At 34.6% G+C, this 17,091-nt stretch overlaps 1 protein-coding gene across 2 annotated transcripts; it reads right to left on the reverse strand.

The window, feature by feature from the left end:
• Nucleotides 1-300: 300 nt before the first annotated feature.
• LOC130218346 (acyl-coenzyme A thioesterase 9, mitochondrial-like) lies at nt 301-16,310 on the reverse strand. Of its 2 annotated transcripts, XM_056450529.1 has the most exons (15): nt 15,979-16,310; nt 15,761-15,849; nt 8,470-8,515; nt 8,203-8,373; nt 8,051-8,088; nt 6,136-6,219; nt 5,942-6,045; nt 5,786-5,859; nt 5,645-5,712; nt 4,042-4,153; nt 3,870-3,960; nt 3,702-3,787; nt 3,532-3,619; nt 921-1,071; nt 301-812 (listed from the first exon to the last, which is right to left on the reverse strand). In XM_056450529.1, exons 1-15 carry the CDS (start codon nt 15,990-15,992, stop codon nt 751-753), a joined length of 1,278 nt encoding a protein of 425 aa, XP_056306504.1. In that variant the 5' UTR covers nt 15,993-16,310; the 3' UTR covers nt 301-750. The 2 variants fall into 2 exon arrangements, with proteins under 2 accessions (XP_056306504.1, XP_056306505.1); XM_056450530.1 differs by lacking the exons at nt 8,051-8,088; nt 8,203-8,373; nt 8,470-8,515.
• Nucleotides 16,311-17,091: the final 781 nt, after the last annotated feature.

The raw sequence follows: 17,091 nt of genomic DNA on the forward strand, positions 1-17,091 counted from the left end.
AGATTGTTAAAATACAACACCTAGAAATGGCAAAACCTGCACTTTTTTGAAAGGGAATTTAAAAATATCCCACTTCCTGTTCACTTTGCTTCAAGACACTTTTTGTAGGTTTTGGCATGTTTGATTTGTGTGTTAATTTTCATACGTGTGGGTGAAACGTAGCTCGGGGGCTACTCTGTCAAACGCACATAGGTGACGCTGTCGAGCCATTTTGCCACACCCACTTCCGAAGCCCATATCAAACGTAAATCTTCACCACTTTTGGTGTGTGTGCAAAGTTTTGTGAGTTTTCAAGCACAATTAGACCCTTAAAAATGCTATTTATTAGAAAAGGGAAATTTCCCGTGAAATTGTAAACATCACATCATGGTTAATAGGGACAGTTGTAAAATTTCCCGGGAAATTGTATTGTATGAAAACATCACATCATGGTTTAAGGGGACAGTTGTAAAATTTATACACACGCACATCATGGTATGCAGGGTCAAATTTTCAAATGCATAAAAAACTATTAGGGGCTTTATTAGGAGTCATAAAACAACATAGTGGGTCTCAGAATTACAGGGTCACGGATGTGTCCCTCTATACCATGGTGACCCTGTTATGCTGGCGAGTAACCTGGTGTTTTGACCCTGTAAACCATGTATACAAGAACACACACACACATACACACACACTCCTGTAACTAGAGCGATCAATGTCGGCAAAACCGTATCAGGTATCTTCTGATCCTATAAGCACAACCCATGCTCAGCTATGGTTCCTCATTGCCCCATCAAAGTGCCTCTTTCCATCCAGGTACAGCATTGACTCTGAGGATGACCAAATGATTTGAGTTACAAATAACATTTTAAATAGAAATATAAAAAATTGTAATTTTATAAAGTATATATTTGTATTGTCAAATAGTATCTTTTAACCTCCATAGCTCTGTGGGACAACAGCTGGGACTTCCTTTTCAAGACGGAAAGTGAAGTGAAACACATTGGTGGTGCTGTGCTGTCTGGTTAAAGGATCGAGCACTTCTGAATGAACCCTGACCTGGATGTGCATTCCTTCCGTGTAGCAAACCTGATCAAGACATCATAAATCTATTAGGAAGAATAAAATTGAAATAGGCTGAAATTGGAAAATGCAGCTAGCTCTCTGCAACACTAACATGGTCGCCCACTGAAGCTAAGCAGGGCTGCGCCCGGTCAGTACCTTGATGGGAGACCACATGGCAAAGTTAAGTTAGGAGGCCACCAGGGGGCACTCAACCTGCGCTCTGTGGGGGTCCTAATGCCCCAGTATAGTGAAGGGGACACTATAGTGCTCAGTAAGGACCGTCTTTCGGATTAGATGTTAAACCGAGGTCCAGACAAAAGGCAATCCCTTCCGATTGCCTTCAAAAAAAGAGTATGGGTTTAACTCGCCACCAATCAGCTGGTATGTGGTGTGCGGTCCGGCGCAATATGGCTGCCGTCGCGTCATCCAGGTGAATGCTGCACATTGATGGTGGAAGAGGATTTTTCCCAAAAAAATGTGTAAAGCGCTTTGAGTGTCCACAAAAGTGCTATATAAATTATGATTATTAATTGCGATACGAGAAATGCTATTTGTTTTTATTTGTACTTTTTTACATACATTTTTCTATTCTAATTAAATCTAATTTAAGCTAGAATTATTTAGATTTCAATAAAGCTTTTTTAAAAAGCTTGTCAAATATTCTGATTACTATTTGATTTGCTGTTATCTATTCCCGCAATTTGTATAACGTTTTGGGCATGTGTCCAAATGTTACTATTTTAATACTGAACTGCTTTCTGAGTTTGAAAATGGTCAAGTTATAAGAGAATAGGAATCAGTTATTGTTTATCAAGAAAATTCAGTTTATTAACTCAATAATTGATGCTGCTATGAATATAAATGTATATTATTTGTTAAACTCTTTCATCTTGGCAAGTTTTTCATTTATAAATGCAAATCAGTTTCATCAATTATTATTTACAGACCCATTAATGTTTTTTCAGTTTCTTCATTTGAATGAATTATAACATTTAGACAGTGTCTTGATGCCACCTACTGGGTGGTTTAAATTTATTATCTGTATTTATATATATTCCTGTCGTCGTGTGTTTAACATGCAAGGAAATATGGATAACACCAAGGAAGCGCTTTTAGAAGGAAAGTTTCAATACAAAACAATTAATGTCGCATCACCAGGCTATCCAGCGTTTCCTCCAGAGTTTCATGTATTTTCGGGTGTTTCATTTTTAATCTATAGACTTTAACTGCAGTTCAGCAGTTCACTCTCATTAAGCAACATATTGATCATGCCTCGTGACATTTATTGGATGAAAATATGAAGGACTGCTAGAAGAGTGTCGTTTTAATGGAACTTGATACCGCATGGTGGACGGAAAGAAAAACCTCCGCATTTCGGGACTCGGGTGGTCCTTTTAGGTAAACAAAAATCACTGCTTACATGGTAGACTCTTAATCAGTATTATCTTAATCATAAAATCGGAGTATTGGTGTCCATGTAAATGTACTCAGTGAAAGTGCCAGATGATGTCGCAAGCTGTCAAAGACAGCCCATTCCTCTGCCTATAAGTTGATTCCATGAGACCTCAAATGTTTTATTAAGTTTGATGTGTTTCCCCCTACATGCAACTTTTGTAAAGTGTCTGCTTCACGTTGCTGTGTCAGAATCCTTGCTTGTAAAATACAGCCATACTTTAGAACGCTTAGTTTAGGCAAATTTGATCAGTGCGATCGTGTGTGTTGATGAATCGTTGAGGAGGTTGAGGAGTCGCTCATAGGGTGCGCTGTACTGCGCGCGTTGTCTGTCTGTGTGTGTGTGTGTGTGTGCATGTTTGTACTTTATAATTAATGTTCTCAACTCGCAATACAACTTTACAATTAGTACAATTGTTTGTATTCAATACTTTATTATTATTATAATTTTCCATATCTGCAATGCCTGTATTTTGGATTTTTTTTTTGTAGTCCACTTAAAATCCAACATGGAAATCATTTTTGTTTGTTATTGGCATTGATTGTTTTGAAATTCAAATAGCACTTACATGCCTGTGTTTTTATTTCTGTAATAAATACGGCTTTTTGTGATTAAACATGATTAATTACAAAAAAAGTGTGATCAATTAGTTATGCAGAGTTAGAGAGTTATGCAGTACGTTACTGTGTTTTAAAGTTCCATTGTGAAAATTACTGTATATTTTACATTGAAGAGATACAATACTTTAATTACATACTGTATACAGCAAGATAAATAGTTCTGTAAATGTAAATACAGTATTTTTCCTGTAATTGATTTAAAGTAAGTTTCTACGGGAAATTGTTATAATGGTTTCTGATCTGATTTTTTCAATTCTGATTTGCATAAGCAATCTGTGCATCCAACTCACAAATGAATGGCACATTAAATAATTGTAATTTATCGCACCACTTTGCGATAGGGACATTGCATTCTATCATCGCAATGACAATGACAATAGGGTTTGGATATATTGCAGCTCTAGTACTAACCTGAGAAGACAGCAAGAGCAAAGAACCAATTTCTACTGGCTTCCGAAATAAAATATCATCAACAGCCACAACAGTTGGTCTACATCCACTGAAAGACACAAATACGGCCATGAGAGAAAAGAACACCATTGTTTAAAATAACATTTATTAATGACTGATTTTCCTCTTACGCAAATGCACAGGCATTAGCTCGACCAAGCTCATAAGCCTTTCTCATCAGAAAACCACCAAATATCCGATTGAAGATATTTCTTTCCTGTACAAAGACCAAATTACATTAAGATATATAAAAGGAAAATATTTGTTTATTAAAATTTTTGAACTTTTTTCCCTTTTACCTGTGGATGGCAAATCTCAAGCCCTTTCAATTTGGCATCTTCCATCCACACTGAATTTGGTGGTAAAATCCGACTCCGAAAGCTGACAGTCCTATAAGGTAAAAGTAACTATTCTTTAAAAATGGCTCTTAAAAGGTGCAGGTATTTCTCTGTGTAATGCTGATAAATGGACCGTGTGTCAAGAGTGTTGAGGAACTGGTTGTGAATGAGTGTCCTCTCCTCCGCTGTAGGAGCCACTTTCAGAAGAGACGCCGTGCTCAGCTCCACACGCCTCTTCTTGTTTACTGGCCAATGTAAATTTGATGATTAATTATAAAGCAATAACAACATAGAATTTTGTAAATACATAAATTAAAAATCATGAACCAACCTATATATATTTTTGACTATAATTTGCATTTAGCAATATTTTTTTAACGAGATAGTAAATCAAAAATGACAAGTTACATTTTATTTACTCACACTCATGCTATTGAAAATATAGGTGACTTTCTTTTTCTTCAGTAGAACCTTAAAGAAGATTAGCTAAATCTATGTTTCTTGATGATTAGTATACAGTATATCAGTTATTCCAGTTGTTCTCAAACTCGAGTCATGTTTGCATAGTTTATAGCATATGTTAATAATCTTGGACAATCACAGGTAAAAACAAAAAAATTTCATTTTCACTCTCACACTCACTACACTTCATCATCAAGAGCTGTCTGCCCAAGCAGTGGATTAAAGCTAATAAAATTGTGAATGATGTTCAATTTCTTGCACAAACTGATCGTCTTTCTTAATAAGACCTCAGTGTATCATTAGTAATCACAGGAATTGGTTTTGACTTATTGGTATGTGTTTATTTATAATCTCAAAAATGGGTGACCATTGACTTGCATCCAGGGGCGGACTTAGTGATTCCCGGGCCTTAAGCAATTCCAGGTATGGGGCCCTAGCATTTTTGAAAAATAAACGGCATGGTAAAAAGTGTAATTAAGTATATTTTATATATTTTAATATTTAAAGGAACCTTTATCTTATAAATGTAAAATTAAAAGCAATAAAGTCACAAATAAAAAACAAGTTTGCAAACAATGTACAGCAGGGGTGGATCTTCTGGAGGTCCAGTGTCCTGCAGATTTTAGCTCCAACTTGTCTCAACACACCTGCACAGATGTTTCTAGAAAGCCTAATAAGAGCTTGATTAGCTAGCCCAGGTGTGTCTGATCGGGGCTGGAACTAAACACCGGCCCTCCAGGACCGAGTTTGGGCACCCCGATGTATAGTTAATTCGCCTTATTTGTGACTAGATTTTAAAAGTAACATCACCCGCAGCTCGTCACAAAGAGTAGCCTAGTGTTAGGAACAGCACAGCACAGACACATGAGAGTCTCTCTAAAAATCTCCAGTAATATCTAAAAACATTCACTAGTCGCTTTTTTGAGGGGTCTGAAAAGTCGCAAAGTTGTTAACACTGGCTGGCAGTGCCTTTGATTGAAGCGCTCTCACCTGAATTTACTGAAGAAATAAAAAGTCACCTCTGCTGTCAATTTTCATTTTTGAATAAACTATCCCTTTAAGCATTTTATCATGGACCATGAAATCCAAATTGACATTCTCATACCCTCGTTGTCATTAATCCCTCTGCAATGTCATCTCTTTTCTTTGTTAATGAAGAGTTTACTAACGTGAATGCGAGACAGCATGTACTTGGATAAATGTCACGATATGAAAAGAAAACACTTAAAAAAAATAATGTCAAATTCACACCGACTTCAATAAACAAAACTTACTTTCACCCTGAAGAAAAATCGCCTCTTCTTCCAGACCCACTGGTTTGAGTGGGTTTACAAAAGCTGCCCTGACAAAAGAATATGTGAATTAATTCATATTACAGCATATCAATATTAGATCACATTAGTCAGCTGTGATACCTTTTGTTTTCAGGATCTCGAGCCACCATTACAAAAGTAGCATCTAATAAGTCTGCATGCGTGCCATTTTGGTACTGAGAAAACAACTCATTTTTGTTTAATAATACTCTGAAGAGAACAAATAAACTACGCATTACAAAAAATCGAAATAATTACCTGAGACATGTGCATTTTAGCTTCGATTGAGGTCTTTCCAACCCATGTCACGTGACCAGTGAACTTGATGTCACAGTCTGGGTAGATGATGTTTTGTCTCATGTCTGAGATACATTATCAATAGCTTATAAATCAATGATTAATAACAAAATATAAATAAATATATTACAATGGAGAATATTGAGATGAAATACCGATCTTGTCCACTAGGGCGGTGACAATAGACAGCGGAGAACTTTGCAGCTCCTCGTTCCATGTGTGAGAGTAACAGATGAGCACTAAAGAGATCAACATGAGACAGTGTGTGATGCTCTGTGTGAATGTGACTAAAATGAACCGCTGTGAGGTGAATCACATTATAAAGCTTGATTTGAAGTGAAATCTGTCAAAATAAGTATATTCTAACTGTGCTTAATGGCTTTAATGAAGCAAAGGTTTGCCATCCTGTGATTTTATTATTAAATATATCAAGTCTGTTTAATATATGTGGATGGATTTTGCTATTAAACACAAATGTTTAATTAAAAATGTAATTAATGTGAACAAAATTAATGTTAACAAAACAAAATATTCTGATAATGTTGAAAAAATCATCTGTTGACAAAACAAAAAATACTATACAACACAAAGGCTGTTTTTTCCTAAATATTCTTCAGTATAACTTCCTTTGTTTTCATCTAAAAAAAGAAAGTCAAACGGGTCGGGAACAAGTGGAGGGTGAGTAGATAATGGCAGTATGTTCATTTTTGGGCGAACTATGTCTATTACAACCTCAGAGCTCACAACAGGTCTGTTTTTAAAAGTTTATCAGTTATTGTTAGGCCTGCACAATATATTGTTTCAGCATCGATATAGCAATGTGTGCTTTCGCAATAGTCACATACTGTAGCAGCATCTGCAATGTGGAGTTGGGATTATTATTGTTGATCAGCAATGAAGAATGTACATTGTTAACATTTTACATTACATTTGATTATTCAATCAAAGGAGCCAAACAAAATAGAGATAATGCATGAGGTGGCTATTTTGTAATAGCGGATTAAACATATATCAATGTTGCAATTCTAAGAAGTGCAGTTGAAGTCATAATTATTAGCCCCCCTTTGAATTTTTTTTTTTTATATATATTTCCCAAATGATGTTTAACAGAGCAAGGAAATTTTTTAAAGTATGTCTGATAATATTTTTTCTTTTGGAGAAAGTCTTATTTGTTTTAGTTTGGCTAGAATGAAAGCAGTTTTTAATTTTTATGTACCATTTTAAGGACAAAATTATTAGCCCCTTTAAGGCAACTTTTTTTTCGATAGTCTACAGAAAAAAAAACATCATTATACAGTAACTTGCCTAATTACCCTTACCTGCCTAGTTAACCTAATTAAGCCTTTAAATGTCACTTTAAGCTGTATAAAAGTATCTTGAAAAATATCTAGTAAAATATTATTTACTGTCATCATGGCAAAGATAAAAGAAATCAGTTATTAGAGATGAGTTATTAAAACTATTATGCTTAGAAATGTGTTGAAAGAATCTTCTCTCCGTTAAACAGAAATTGGGGGAAAAAAAATAATCAGGGGGGCTAATAATTCAGACTTCAACTGTATATGTGCTGTTAATAAAAGAAATCCATCTTATAACTTTTTGATGCATTTTTTCCTCTTAATTTACAAATATCATGATATATTGTGGAAGGTTTTCTTGTGATATAACGCTGATATTGTGATCTATCATTATCGGAGGAAAATATCATGATAATATCATATCGTATTACTGTACCTGAATCTGACTACTTATTTCACTTTTATCTTTGCTTTTGTTTTGCTTTGCTTTTATCTTATTTATTTATTCTTGCAATTTCTTCCATTCACACCTCCAAAAGATTATTACAATCAAAGTTCATGAATTTATTCCAAATAGAGTTCTTCAAGTCATCTGCCAAAATTATATTCATATCGCGATATAAATCGCAGCAAAATTAAATATCACAATGTCAGATTTTTCCAATATCGTGCAGCCCTAGTTATTGTTAAAAGTCTACTTTCATGTGGAAAAAGCTAATAGAGCTTTTACTTCTGGAGCAGAATACATTATTGCAGAAAATATCTGTAGTACCTCCTAAGCAGTCCAAGTCCTCCAAAATCCGTCCAAACCTTTAAATAAAACGAATTTTTGAACAAGAGATCATAAATGTTGCTGTTTTTGGTATATATAAGCAACCAGCAACTAATAACCATGTTGTATGAGCATAATAATGGTTATATTACCTGACGCTGTTGTGAGAGTTGAGATATTTCTCTCTTAAAGCAGGCTGAGAACCCAGAGGAAGATGCGCCTCAATTAAACTGTCCTTCATTCTTTTTGCAGGAAGGTCATCTTGACTTCGAGCGAGATACTGGCTTAGTGATGAACGCTCAGACAACACTTGCTGCTGATCTCTGTAAGTTATGGAGAAAGTTTAACTGATAAGACAATACGTTTTTTGCTTAATTTGATAATGTGATAATTGTATAAATGTTACATCAATGACATACTGCCAGTTGGTAGATGCACCGACTACCTTCCTCAGTTGGTTGCGAACTGCGAAAATCCAAAAATGTAAAATATATTTCATTAAGAGCCATAGGTAAACGTTTACATCACTGTATAAGAAATGTACAATGTTAATGGGGCTATATTTGTTATTCTCACAATCTCAGCAACTTTCTTATATTATATTAAAGGCTATGCTGTCATAATAATCTGAATTTGTTGTACAGTTAAAGTTAGAATTATTAGCCCCCCTGTTTATTTTGTTCCCCAATTTCTGTTTAATGGAGAGATTTTTCCAACACATCTCTAAACATAATAGTTTTAATAACTCATTTCTAATAACTCATTTATTTTATCTTTGCCATGATGACAGTAAATAACATTTTACTAGATATTTTTCAAGACACTTCTATACAGCTTAAAGTGACATTTAAAGGCTTAACTGGGTCAATTATGTTAACTAGGCAGGTTAGGGTAATTATGCAAGTTATTGTATAATGAGGGTTTGTTCTGTAGACTATCCAAAAAAAAAAAAATAGCTAGTATATTAAAGGAGCTAGTAATTTTGACCTTAAAATGGTTTGCAAAAAATTAAAAACTGCTTTTATTCTAGCCGAAATAAAACAAATAAGACTTTCTCCAGAAGAAAAAATATTATCAGACATACTGTGACAATTTCCTTACTCTGTTAAACATAGATTGGGAAACATTTATAAAAGAAAAAAAAGGGGGGCTAATAATTCTGACTTCAACTGTATAAACTAAGACTAATAGGGATGTGACAAGATCTTGTATGACAAGATCTCGCGAGATTAAATCGAGATGAGATTTCTCATCAAGGTGAAAAGTTGTCTCCGGAGTTGTGATGTTATGATGGAGCATGAGGGTGAATTTATGAAGATTGGACACAGGCTGAGCTCGGGAGTTGCGCGTGTCACACGCTTGCTTGGGCAAGTGTGACGTAACCGATTTTTTTTTTACCGAAGTTCAGCAGCTGCCGCATTGACTTTTAGTCGCATTTTGGATAAGACATACACACACAGCTGTGTGACACTAGACACTGTTTCCCCCACCATTATATTAGACCCCCCCCCCTGAAGTCAAGTTAATTGTATTTTAGATATAGCACTAGATCACAACTTCTCTTATAAACAAGCTAAATAGCCGTATGTAATATCTTAATTACACAACGACATGTGATTTCTGTCTCTACATGGTCAAGCGATTACATATTTCTGCCGTCTGAATCGCGCACAGTGGAGTTCTACACAGCCAATCTCTGCTGTATGGGAATGAGACTGTGCGCAACATCTGACAGGACTGAAGACGCACATGCACTTCCGTATATTATGCATAGCCTACAACCAAAACAAAGGTAAATGATGTGTGGGAGCATAATGTGCTCGATCACAGCAGCTAAAATATACACAGATGCGATGGGACCTCTGTTTAATTTATTGGTGCGACCCGTGCGAGTGATGCATTCTTTGTTGCAAGTGCAGTCATTTTAACTCTAGTGTTTTGAGCTGACCTCTCCTGGAAGCTCCGCGAGTCTCCCGAAAAATTTATACAGGCCCCGTGATCCCCCAAAATGAGTTAAAATACTCGGAAATCATGACAACGAGAGTGAATGAGCAAGACAACAGATCGCGAGAGGCACAGTAATGTTCTAAGCATTACATTTCTTGGGTTAAATGAATAGAGCAGTAAAGATATCGTGAGATATCGTAAACCCCTCTATCTCTGAGTGATCTGCTGTCATTTGTTGGAGACCAGTAAAATATTTGGATGGTCCTGCATGTATTTAGGCCTTTTTACATATATAACAACTAAAAATTATGTTTTGAAAATATTGCAAGTTCACTAAAAGCTGGCTGGAATTATTAGATAAATAAAACTTTATTTTTTTGACATGATTATTTAATAATTTAAATTCCTGTAATACACTCATTGCTATAAACAGTAGTTTATATACCTCTTTACTTTTAGTAAAGAAGTATTAGATTTATAGGTGTGCATTTTAATTCTTATGCATCAAACATACGCTCCAAACTTATTCTTGATTGAGTCATGTTGAATTCTTCTTTCACCATTTGCAATGTTTCCAAATTGCATTGTAATTTTTCAAAACGATTTTTATATCTGTGTTATATTATTTTCTGTGCCGGTTCATTCTGCTGTGGCGACCCCTGATAAATAAGGGACTAAGCCAGAGGAAAATGAATGCAGAAATTATTTTCTGTAAAGCTGCTTCTGGCCATGACACATTCACACCCAGTTATAAGATGGTTATAAGAGATGTGTTTAAGGTATTATATGCAGCATCCTTCATTTATTCTCTTAGGTAGAGACAAGATCTTCTCTTAAGGTTCATACCCTCCCACCCCCCAAACTGTAAACCTAGGGGAAAGGCTGCTTTTCTCTGCAACTACAGATTTAGTAAAAGACCACAGACACATCTCTAAGCTTGCACACACACAGTGAACTTTTGGAGAATCGAGACACACCTTCATCATCACTGAACACAAGTTTATATTGTTGATGTGCAGTATTAAATTACATTAAAACAACTCTCTCCTATCAGTCCATATTTGCATTCAGTAGCTCAGAGTTTGTGACGGGGGCATGAATGAAATCTTGCTGAATGAAAGTAAAATAATGCTAACAAATTAAAAATGAAATACCAAAAATTACATGAATTTTAAGGATAATTTAAATTTCAATTTGTGGAAAGGAGTTTGATTCCTTATGTGAAATTGTACAGGGGAGAAGCCAGTCAGTAGAGTTTATAGCTAAATATTTAGCAGTGTTTGCATGTCCTTCACTGCATAGAATTCATTATAATAGAAATAAAATACCATTCATTAGATTTTTTTTTTAAAAAAGCACCTAAATTCTTTTGCAGTTTATGAATTTTTTTTCTGTTGAATAAAAGACTATTTTCCATTCATATGGCCATTTCATCATTGAAGATTTCTTAAAAATAGTGTAAAAATCTCGTCTCGTTTTCGTGAACCCAATCTCGTGTCTCGTCTTGTAGTGTAAGCGTCTCGTCACACCCCTACTACATATAGATCTATCTGTGATACTTCAGTATTTTATCCATTTTCTCTGCATAACGCATTCACATGTTCCTCCAAAAACGTTATTCACATAATAATCAGTGTACATGTTTAGACAAGGACTTCATGAAAGGTCTAATTAAAAAAATTGTTTAGCACAAACTGTTTAGCACACAAAAGTCTTACATTACTGTCCCTTTAAGGATTACACTACAAGTTAAATTTAAGCTCAATAGTAAACTAACTGCATTATGAAACAGTCTATTTTCTTAGTCAAAACAGCTCTTAAGAAAATAAAGCTAAAGGGAAAAATGCTGTTAATGGACATGCATGGAAAAAAACAGGAAGGCGAAGAAGACAGGAATCAAAACATGGCAGCCTCAACAGGCTGCTAATTAGAGGAAAGGTATAAGGTCATGAACGACAAAGGCATTTCACAAATGAAAAACATCGTGGAACTATGCAAGTATACGGTCATAAAAAAATTACAGCAGAATGCAGAAAAAAGAGAGAGAGATTTATGACTTAACATGTTTTAACAACAAAGCAAGGAAAATATTAAATCATTTGAAGAGAACCATTTTATGTTCTCCAAATGTAAGTTTACAGTAAGCACACAATGAGTTGTATTAGCAACACTTCAATGTTTGAAAATACAACATCATAACTGACTCATTAGACACAAATACAGGTTTAGGTTTGAATAACATACATTACAATATAAAACATCTACTTAATTGTAGCTTCTGATCACACTGCAAAAAAAAGATTTTTTGGTTTGTTTTTTCATTGCAAATGTCTAATGAAATGTAATTTATTTAATATAAGAAGTCTTGTTGTCAGTGAAACTGATCAAAATAAGAATAAATATCTGCCAACAGACCCCTAAAAATCAATTTAATAGACAATAAAAGGAAGTTCAATTACTTCAATTACAGATACTTGCTCTTCAATCATTAAACTAGATTAATTTAGTTCAATGTGGCAGAAAAGAAAATAATCATAAGTTGGAATCTTAAGTTAATGCATCTTGATTTAAAAAAACAAAACACTGACGAACATGTTTAAAGATTTGCTTAAATATAAGATCAACACGTATACGTAAGTATTTATGTATGTATGTGTGTGTGTGTGTTAGTTAGTTAACTTTATTTGTCCCCGTAGGGAAATTTAATTTGCAGCATAGACTCACAGAGACTTCTGACTTTTCACAATTTTCATATATATAAATAAATCATTTAAAAGCATGGTACCCCTACTCTAAATAATTATCCAGTATAGCCATCAACTGCTACTAAAAGAATTTAAAAACTTAATTGAGTGGGGAATAAATGATATTTTTTTCTTATTTCTTACACATCTGGTAACAATTGGAAGGTGTTTAATAAAGGATGTTTCCCATCATTGACAATCATTATTGCCTTTCTTTGTATATGCTATCAATGCTTTTTAGGCTTATTCCCAACAATTTACTGGCTGTTGTTATCACCCTCCCCAGTGACCTCTTCTGGGCCTCAGAAGCATTTCCATACCAACAGATTACACAAAATGTTGCAATACCTTCAATATAAGCACTATAAAACATGATCAACAATGTGTAGTCAACATTGATAGACAACAGTTTCTTTGAGAAGAACATTCTCTGTTGAAGCTTTTTCCCTATACAGTCAGTCCATACATCCCACTTAAAGAGCCCATATTATGGGTTTTTGAAAATGCCCTTCCATGTAGTGTGTAACACAGCTCTAAGTGAAGTGAAATATCCAGCTAAGGCTTAAATCTGTAAGTGTACAGTGTTTAAAACTATTGATTCATCTATAAAAGAGTCGACTCATAGTGCTTCAAACGAGTCGTCTTGATAACGAGTCATTAGGTGTAACTACGAAACACAAGTAGTTGGGCGCGCAAACCCGGGAGATTTGAAACCTGCGGCCCCGCCCACTAACAGAAAAAAAGTCTCACACACACACACACACACACAGACAGACACCGGTCGAATGAAGTCACGCTGTGCAGATGGATATTATTGAGTCTAATTAAAGAGGAAACCTCAGCATTATAGCCCAGCCTTGAGCAGTTTTGAGTGCTTCTGAAAACTATATGCTTTCAAAGAAGACTTCATCAGTTTGTTGAAGGAAGAATCAGTGAAGACTGTCTGAACATGGATCAGTGCATCATGGATCAGTTTCTTCACCCATTTCACCAGTGTAAGTATGTGCGATTAAAATTATTGCCTCGTTTACTCTATCTTGCAAATTCTGTATTTAGTTGTCTGTGTTTTGTAACTTGTAACCGTGTGTACTGTATCAGGTTAACTCTTTATATTCTCATATCGCGTGTAAAGCCACGTTGAAAACGCGACGCGTGCCGCTTTGATTACGGATCGTCAGCTGTTTACACACATGCAACGGTCAAGTAATGTGTGTGTGTGTGTGTGTGTGTGTGTCTCCTCGTGTGTGTAATGCACGGGTATTCACGGATATAACTGAGCGCCGCGCCGCCTCAATTCAGCCGCTCCTCTATGGACGCGCCGGCCCTGTGTGTGTGTGCGTGTGTGTGTGTGTGAAAAGAGCAAGAAGACTGTGACTGGGAGGCTATGAGATCTCCTCGCCAGTTCTTGGACTTTTTGCTAAATAAAATAGTAAGTCGTCAGTATTTTCTAGTCCATCGTCTGTGTTTACATTCACCCACTGGCAGCCAAAATCCACTATGAAGCGTGTATGCACTGTGACTACTTTTATATTGTAGATTAGCAGCTGGGCATTTCACTCTCTCGCGCTGAAGCCTGTCAGTGTCGTCGACCAATCGCAGCAGGCTGTCATCGGTCCAATCAGCGCAGATTAGCTTCGCGCTGAGGATGGGTTTGGGAACAAATGAATCGCTGAACAGTTCATATGGGAGTCGCTGTGATAATTAGGTAAAAATAAATGCAGATTATAAGACCATGAAAGTATTGTTTGACCTTGCATGCATATTAGACTGTTGTTGGAGACCCTTACAACCTAAATATGACCCTATTTCATGTATAATATGGGCTCTTTAAGTTTATTGTCTAACAACACACCCAAATATTTATAATTTGTTACTAACTGAATTTGCTCCCCATTATTTAATGTGGGATGAGTTTTTATATGTGTTCTCTCTCTAAAATCAATAACCATCTCCTGAATTTTCACCAGTCTAAAAAGAAGTCAAGAACAGGGCCGTGTTCTTCCTCCTCTTCATTTAAAAGGCTCACCAAAGCAGTATCATCTGCATACTTTACAATATATATATATATATATATATATATATATATATATATATATATATATATATATATATATATATATATATATATATATATATATATATAAATGAAATTATACAAGAATTTGTATATAAAATAAATAATAACAAAGATAAAATACAACCATGTGGAGCTCCAACTGACTTACACATTTTATCTGAAACAAAACCTCCCATTTTAACCTGTTGGATTCTAGAGCTAAGAAAATTGGTCACCCAGACAATCATAAATATTCCCCAAAAGATGTTTAACAGAGCAAGGACATTTTCACAGTATGTCTGATAATATTTTTTCTTCTGGAGAAAGTCTTATTTGTTTTATTTCAGCTAGAATAAAAGCACTTTTTATTTTTTTTTTAAAATTTTAAGGTCAATACTATTAGCCCCTTTAAGCTATATATTTTTTCAATAGTCTACAGAACAAACCATCGTTATACAATAACTTGCTTAATTACCCTAACCTGCCTAGTTAACCTAATTAACCTAGTTAAGCCTTTAAATATCACTTTAGCTGTATAGAAGTGTCTTGAAAAATATCAAGTAAAATATTATTTTCTGTCATCATGGCAAAGACAAAATAAATGAGTTATTAAAACTATTATGTTATTATGTTATGTTATTATTAGATTTGTCTACTTTAAAACGTTCCTTCCTTTTGGATAAAATTACAGAAATATTGTTATAACAATAATATTCCTTAAGATGGAAGTGATCAGGTTGATAATTTCAACCGTACACCCCCAACCCTTCACAGAGGAATGTCCAACTTTAGTTCATTATTTCCATCCTGTTATGCATCCTGTTCATTTTCATGCCATTGTGTATAAAAAGGTAAGCGCCCAAGCTTGACCCGCATAGGGTTATTACTACTGTACTTTTTAATGAAACACATTCAGAAGGTATAATTGCATAACAGGAATGATTAGCGTATTCCTGTATTTACCTTCAGCCATATCAAGAGTCTTTCCTTGTCGGCATATTTGACCCACGGAAAACTTCCTGCACGTGAAGGACACTGCTGCCTTCAGGAACCTGTGCCAAATGAGGGAGCTGATATGAGGGAGCCGTTCATTAGCAAGTAAATAAACATTTAGCAAACCGGTTGAACTAGTAGCCTTGTAGATTAAAAACAAAATCGGAAAATAGCCATTTAACACTCACCGTGGACAAAACATCTTTTTATTCTTTCCTCGCCGCTTGTAGAACTGCAAAAACTTTCTTCAAATCAACAACTTGCAGATATTATTTGTTTTATTTTAGTTTCCGATCATCCGCGCACCGTGTAAACTATTATAAACGCGCTTTTAACCGTAATAATCAAATCTTTAGATATCGTTAGAATGTTTTTAAAGCAATAAATGATCCGTAGAGAAGATACTTAAACCGAGGACACAAAATGGCATGTTATTACATTGTAGTTTTAGCCATTAAGGTAAAGTTAGCAGCAAAAAATATATTAACATTTACTCACAGTCTCAACGTGACCAAATATAACAGTGTGATGACGTACAGGTCTATTTATTACACTGTGATTTCATGAGTTTGTCACTCGGTGGCGGTACAGAGCTTGACAATGGATTGTTAAAAAGTTAAAATAAAGATAAACAACAAAATGATAAGTCCAAGCCACTCGAAAAGTAAATGTTTTACATTTTTTTTCACTTATTTCTCGAGTGCCTTGGACTTATCATTTTGTTGTTTATCTGTGGAGGCTATGGAGGACGAAACCTGCAAAACAATAGATAAATAAACAAATACGCAAATATATAAATAAACAAACAAACAAACTCCTGCATGAATAAAACAATAAATAAAAACATAAATACTAAATTAAATAAAAAATGTATATATAAATTTACAAATTTTTGCATAAAACAATAAATAAATACGCAAACTATTTATGACCGCACTATTTGTTATTTGTGCAGGAATTTGTTTATATATATATATATATATATATATATATATATATATATATATATATATATATATATATATACATATATACATACACACACACACACACACACACACACACACACTTGAAGTCAGAATTATTAGCCCCCTTTTTAATTTTTTTTTCATTTTTAAATATTTCCCAAATGATGTTTAACAGAGCAAGGAAATTTTCACAGTATGTCTGATAATATTTTTTCTTCTGGAGAAAGTCTTATTTGTTTTATTTCGGCTAAAATAAAAGCAGATTTTAATTTTTTAAACGTCATTTTAAGGTCAAAATTATTAGCCCCTTTAAGCGATATATTTTTTCGATAG

Source organism: Danio aesculapii, chromosome 24 (genome assembly GCF_903798145.1).
Source record: "Danio aesculapii chromosome 24, fDanAes4.1, whole genome shotgun sequence".
Taxonomy (NCBI): domain Eukaryota; kingdom Metazoa; phylum Chordata; class Actinopteri; order Cypriniformes; family Danionidae; genus Danio; species Danio aesculapii.

Bases quoted from the DNA above. Each gene is read 5' to 3' on its own strand.
- LOC130218346 (XM_056450529.1), bottom strand. The intron at 8,089-8,202 runs GTAATATAACCA...TTTTATTTAAAG, and splicing joins AACTCTCACAACAGCGTCAG to GTTTGGACGGATTTTGGAGG. The intron at 813-920 runs GTTAAAAGATAC...GGTCATCCTCAG, and splicing joins TGTCCCACAGAGCTATGGAG to AGTCAATGCTGTACCTGGAT.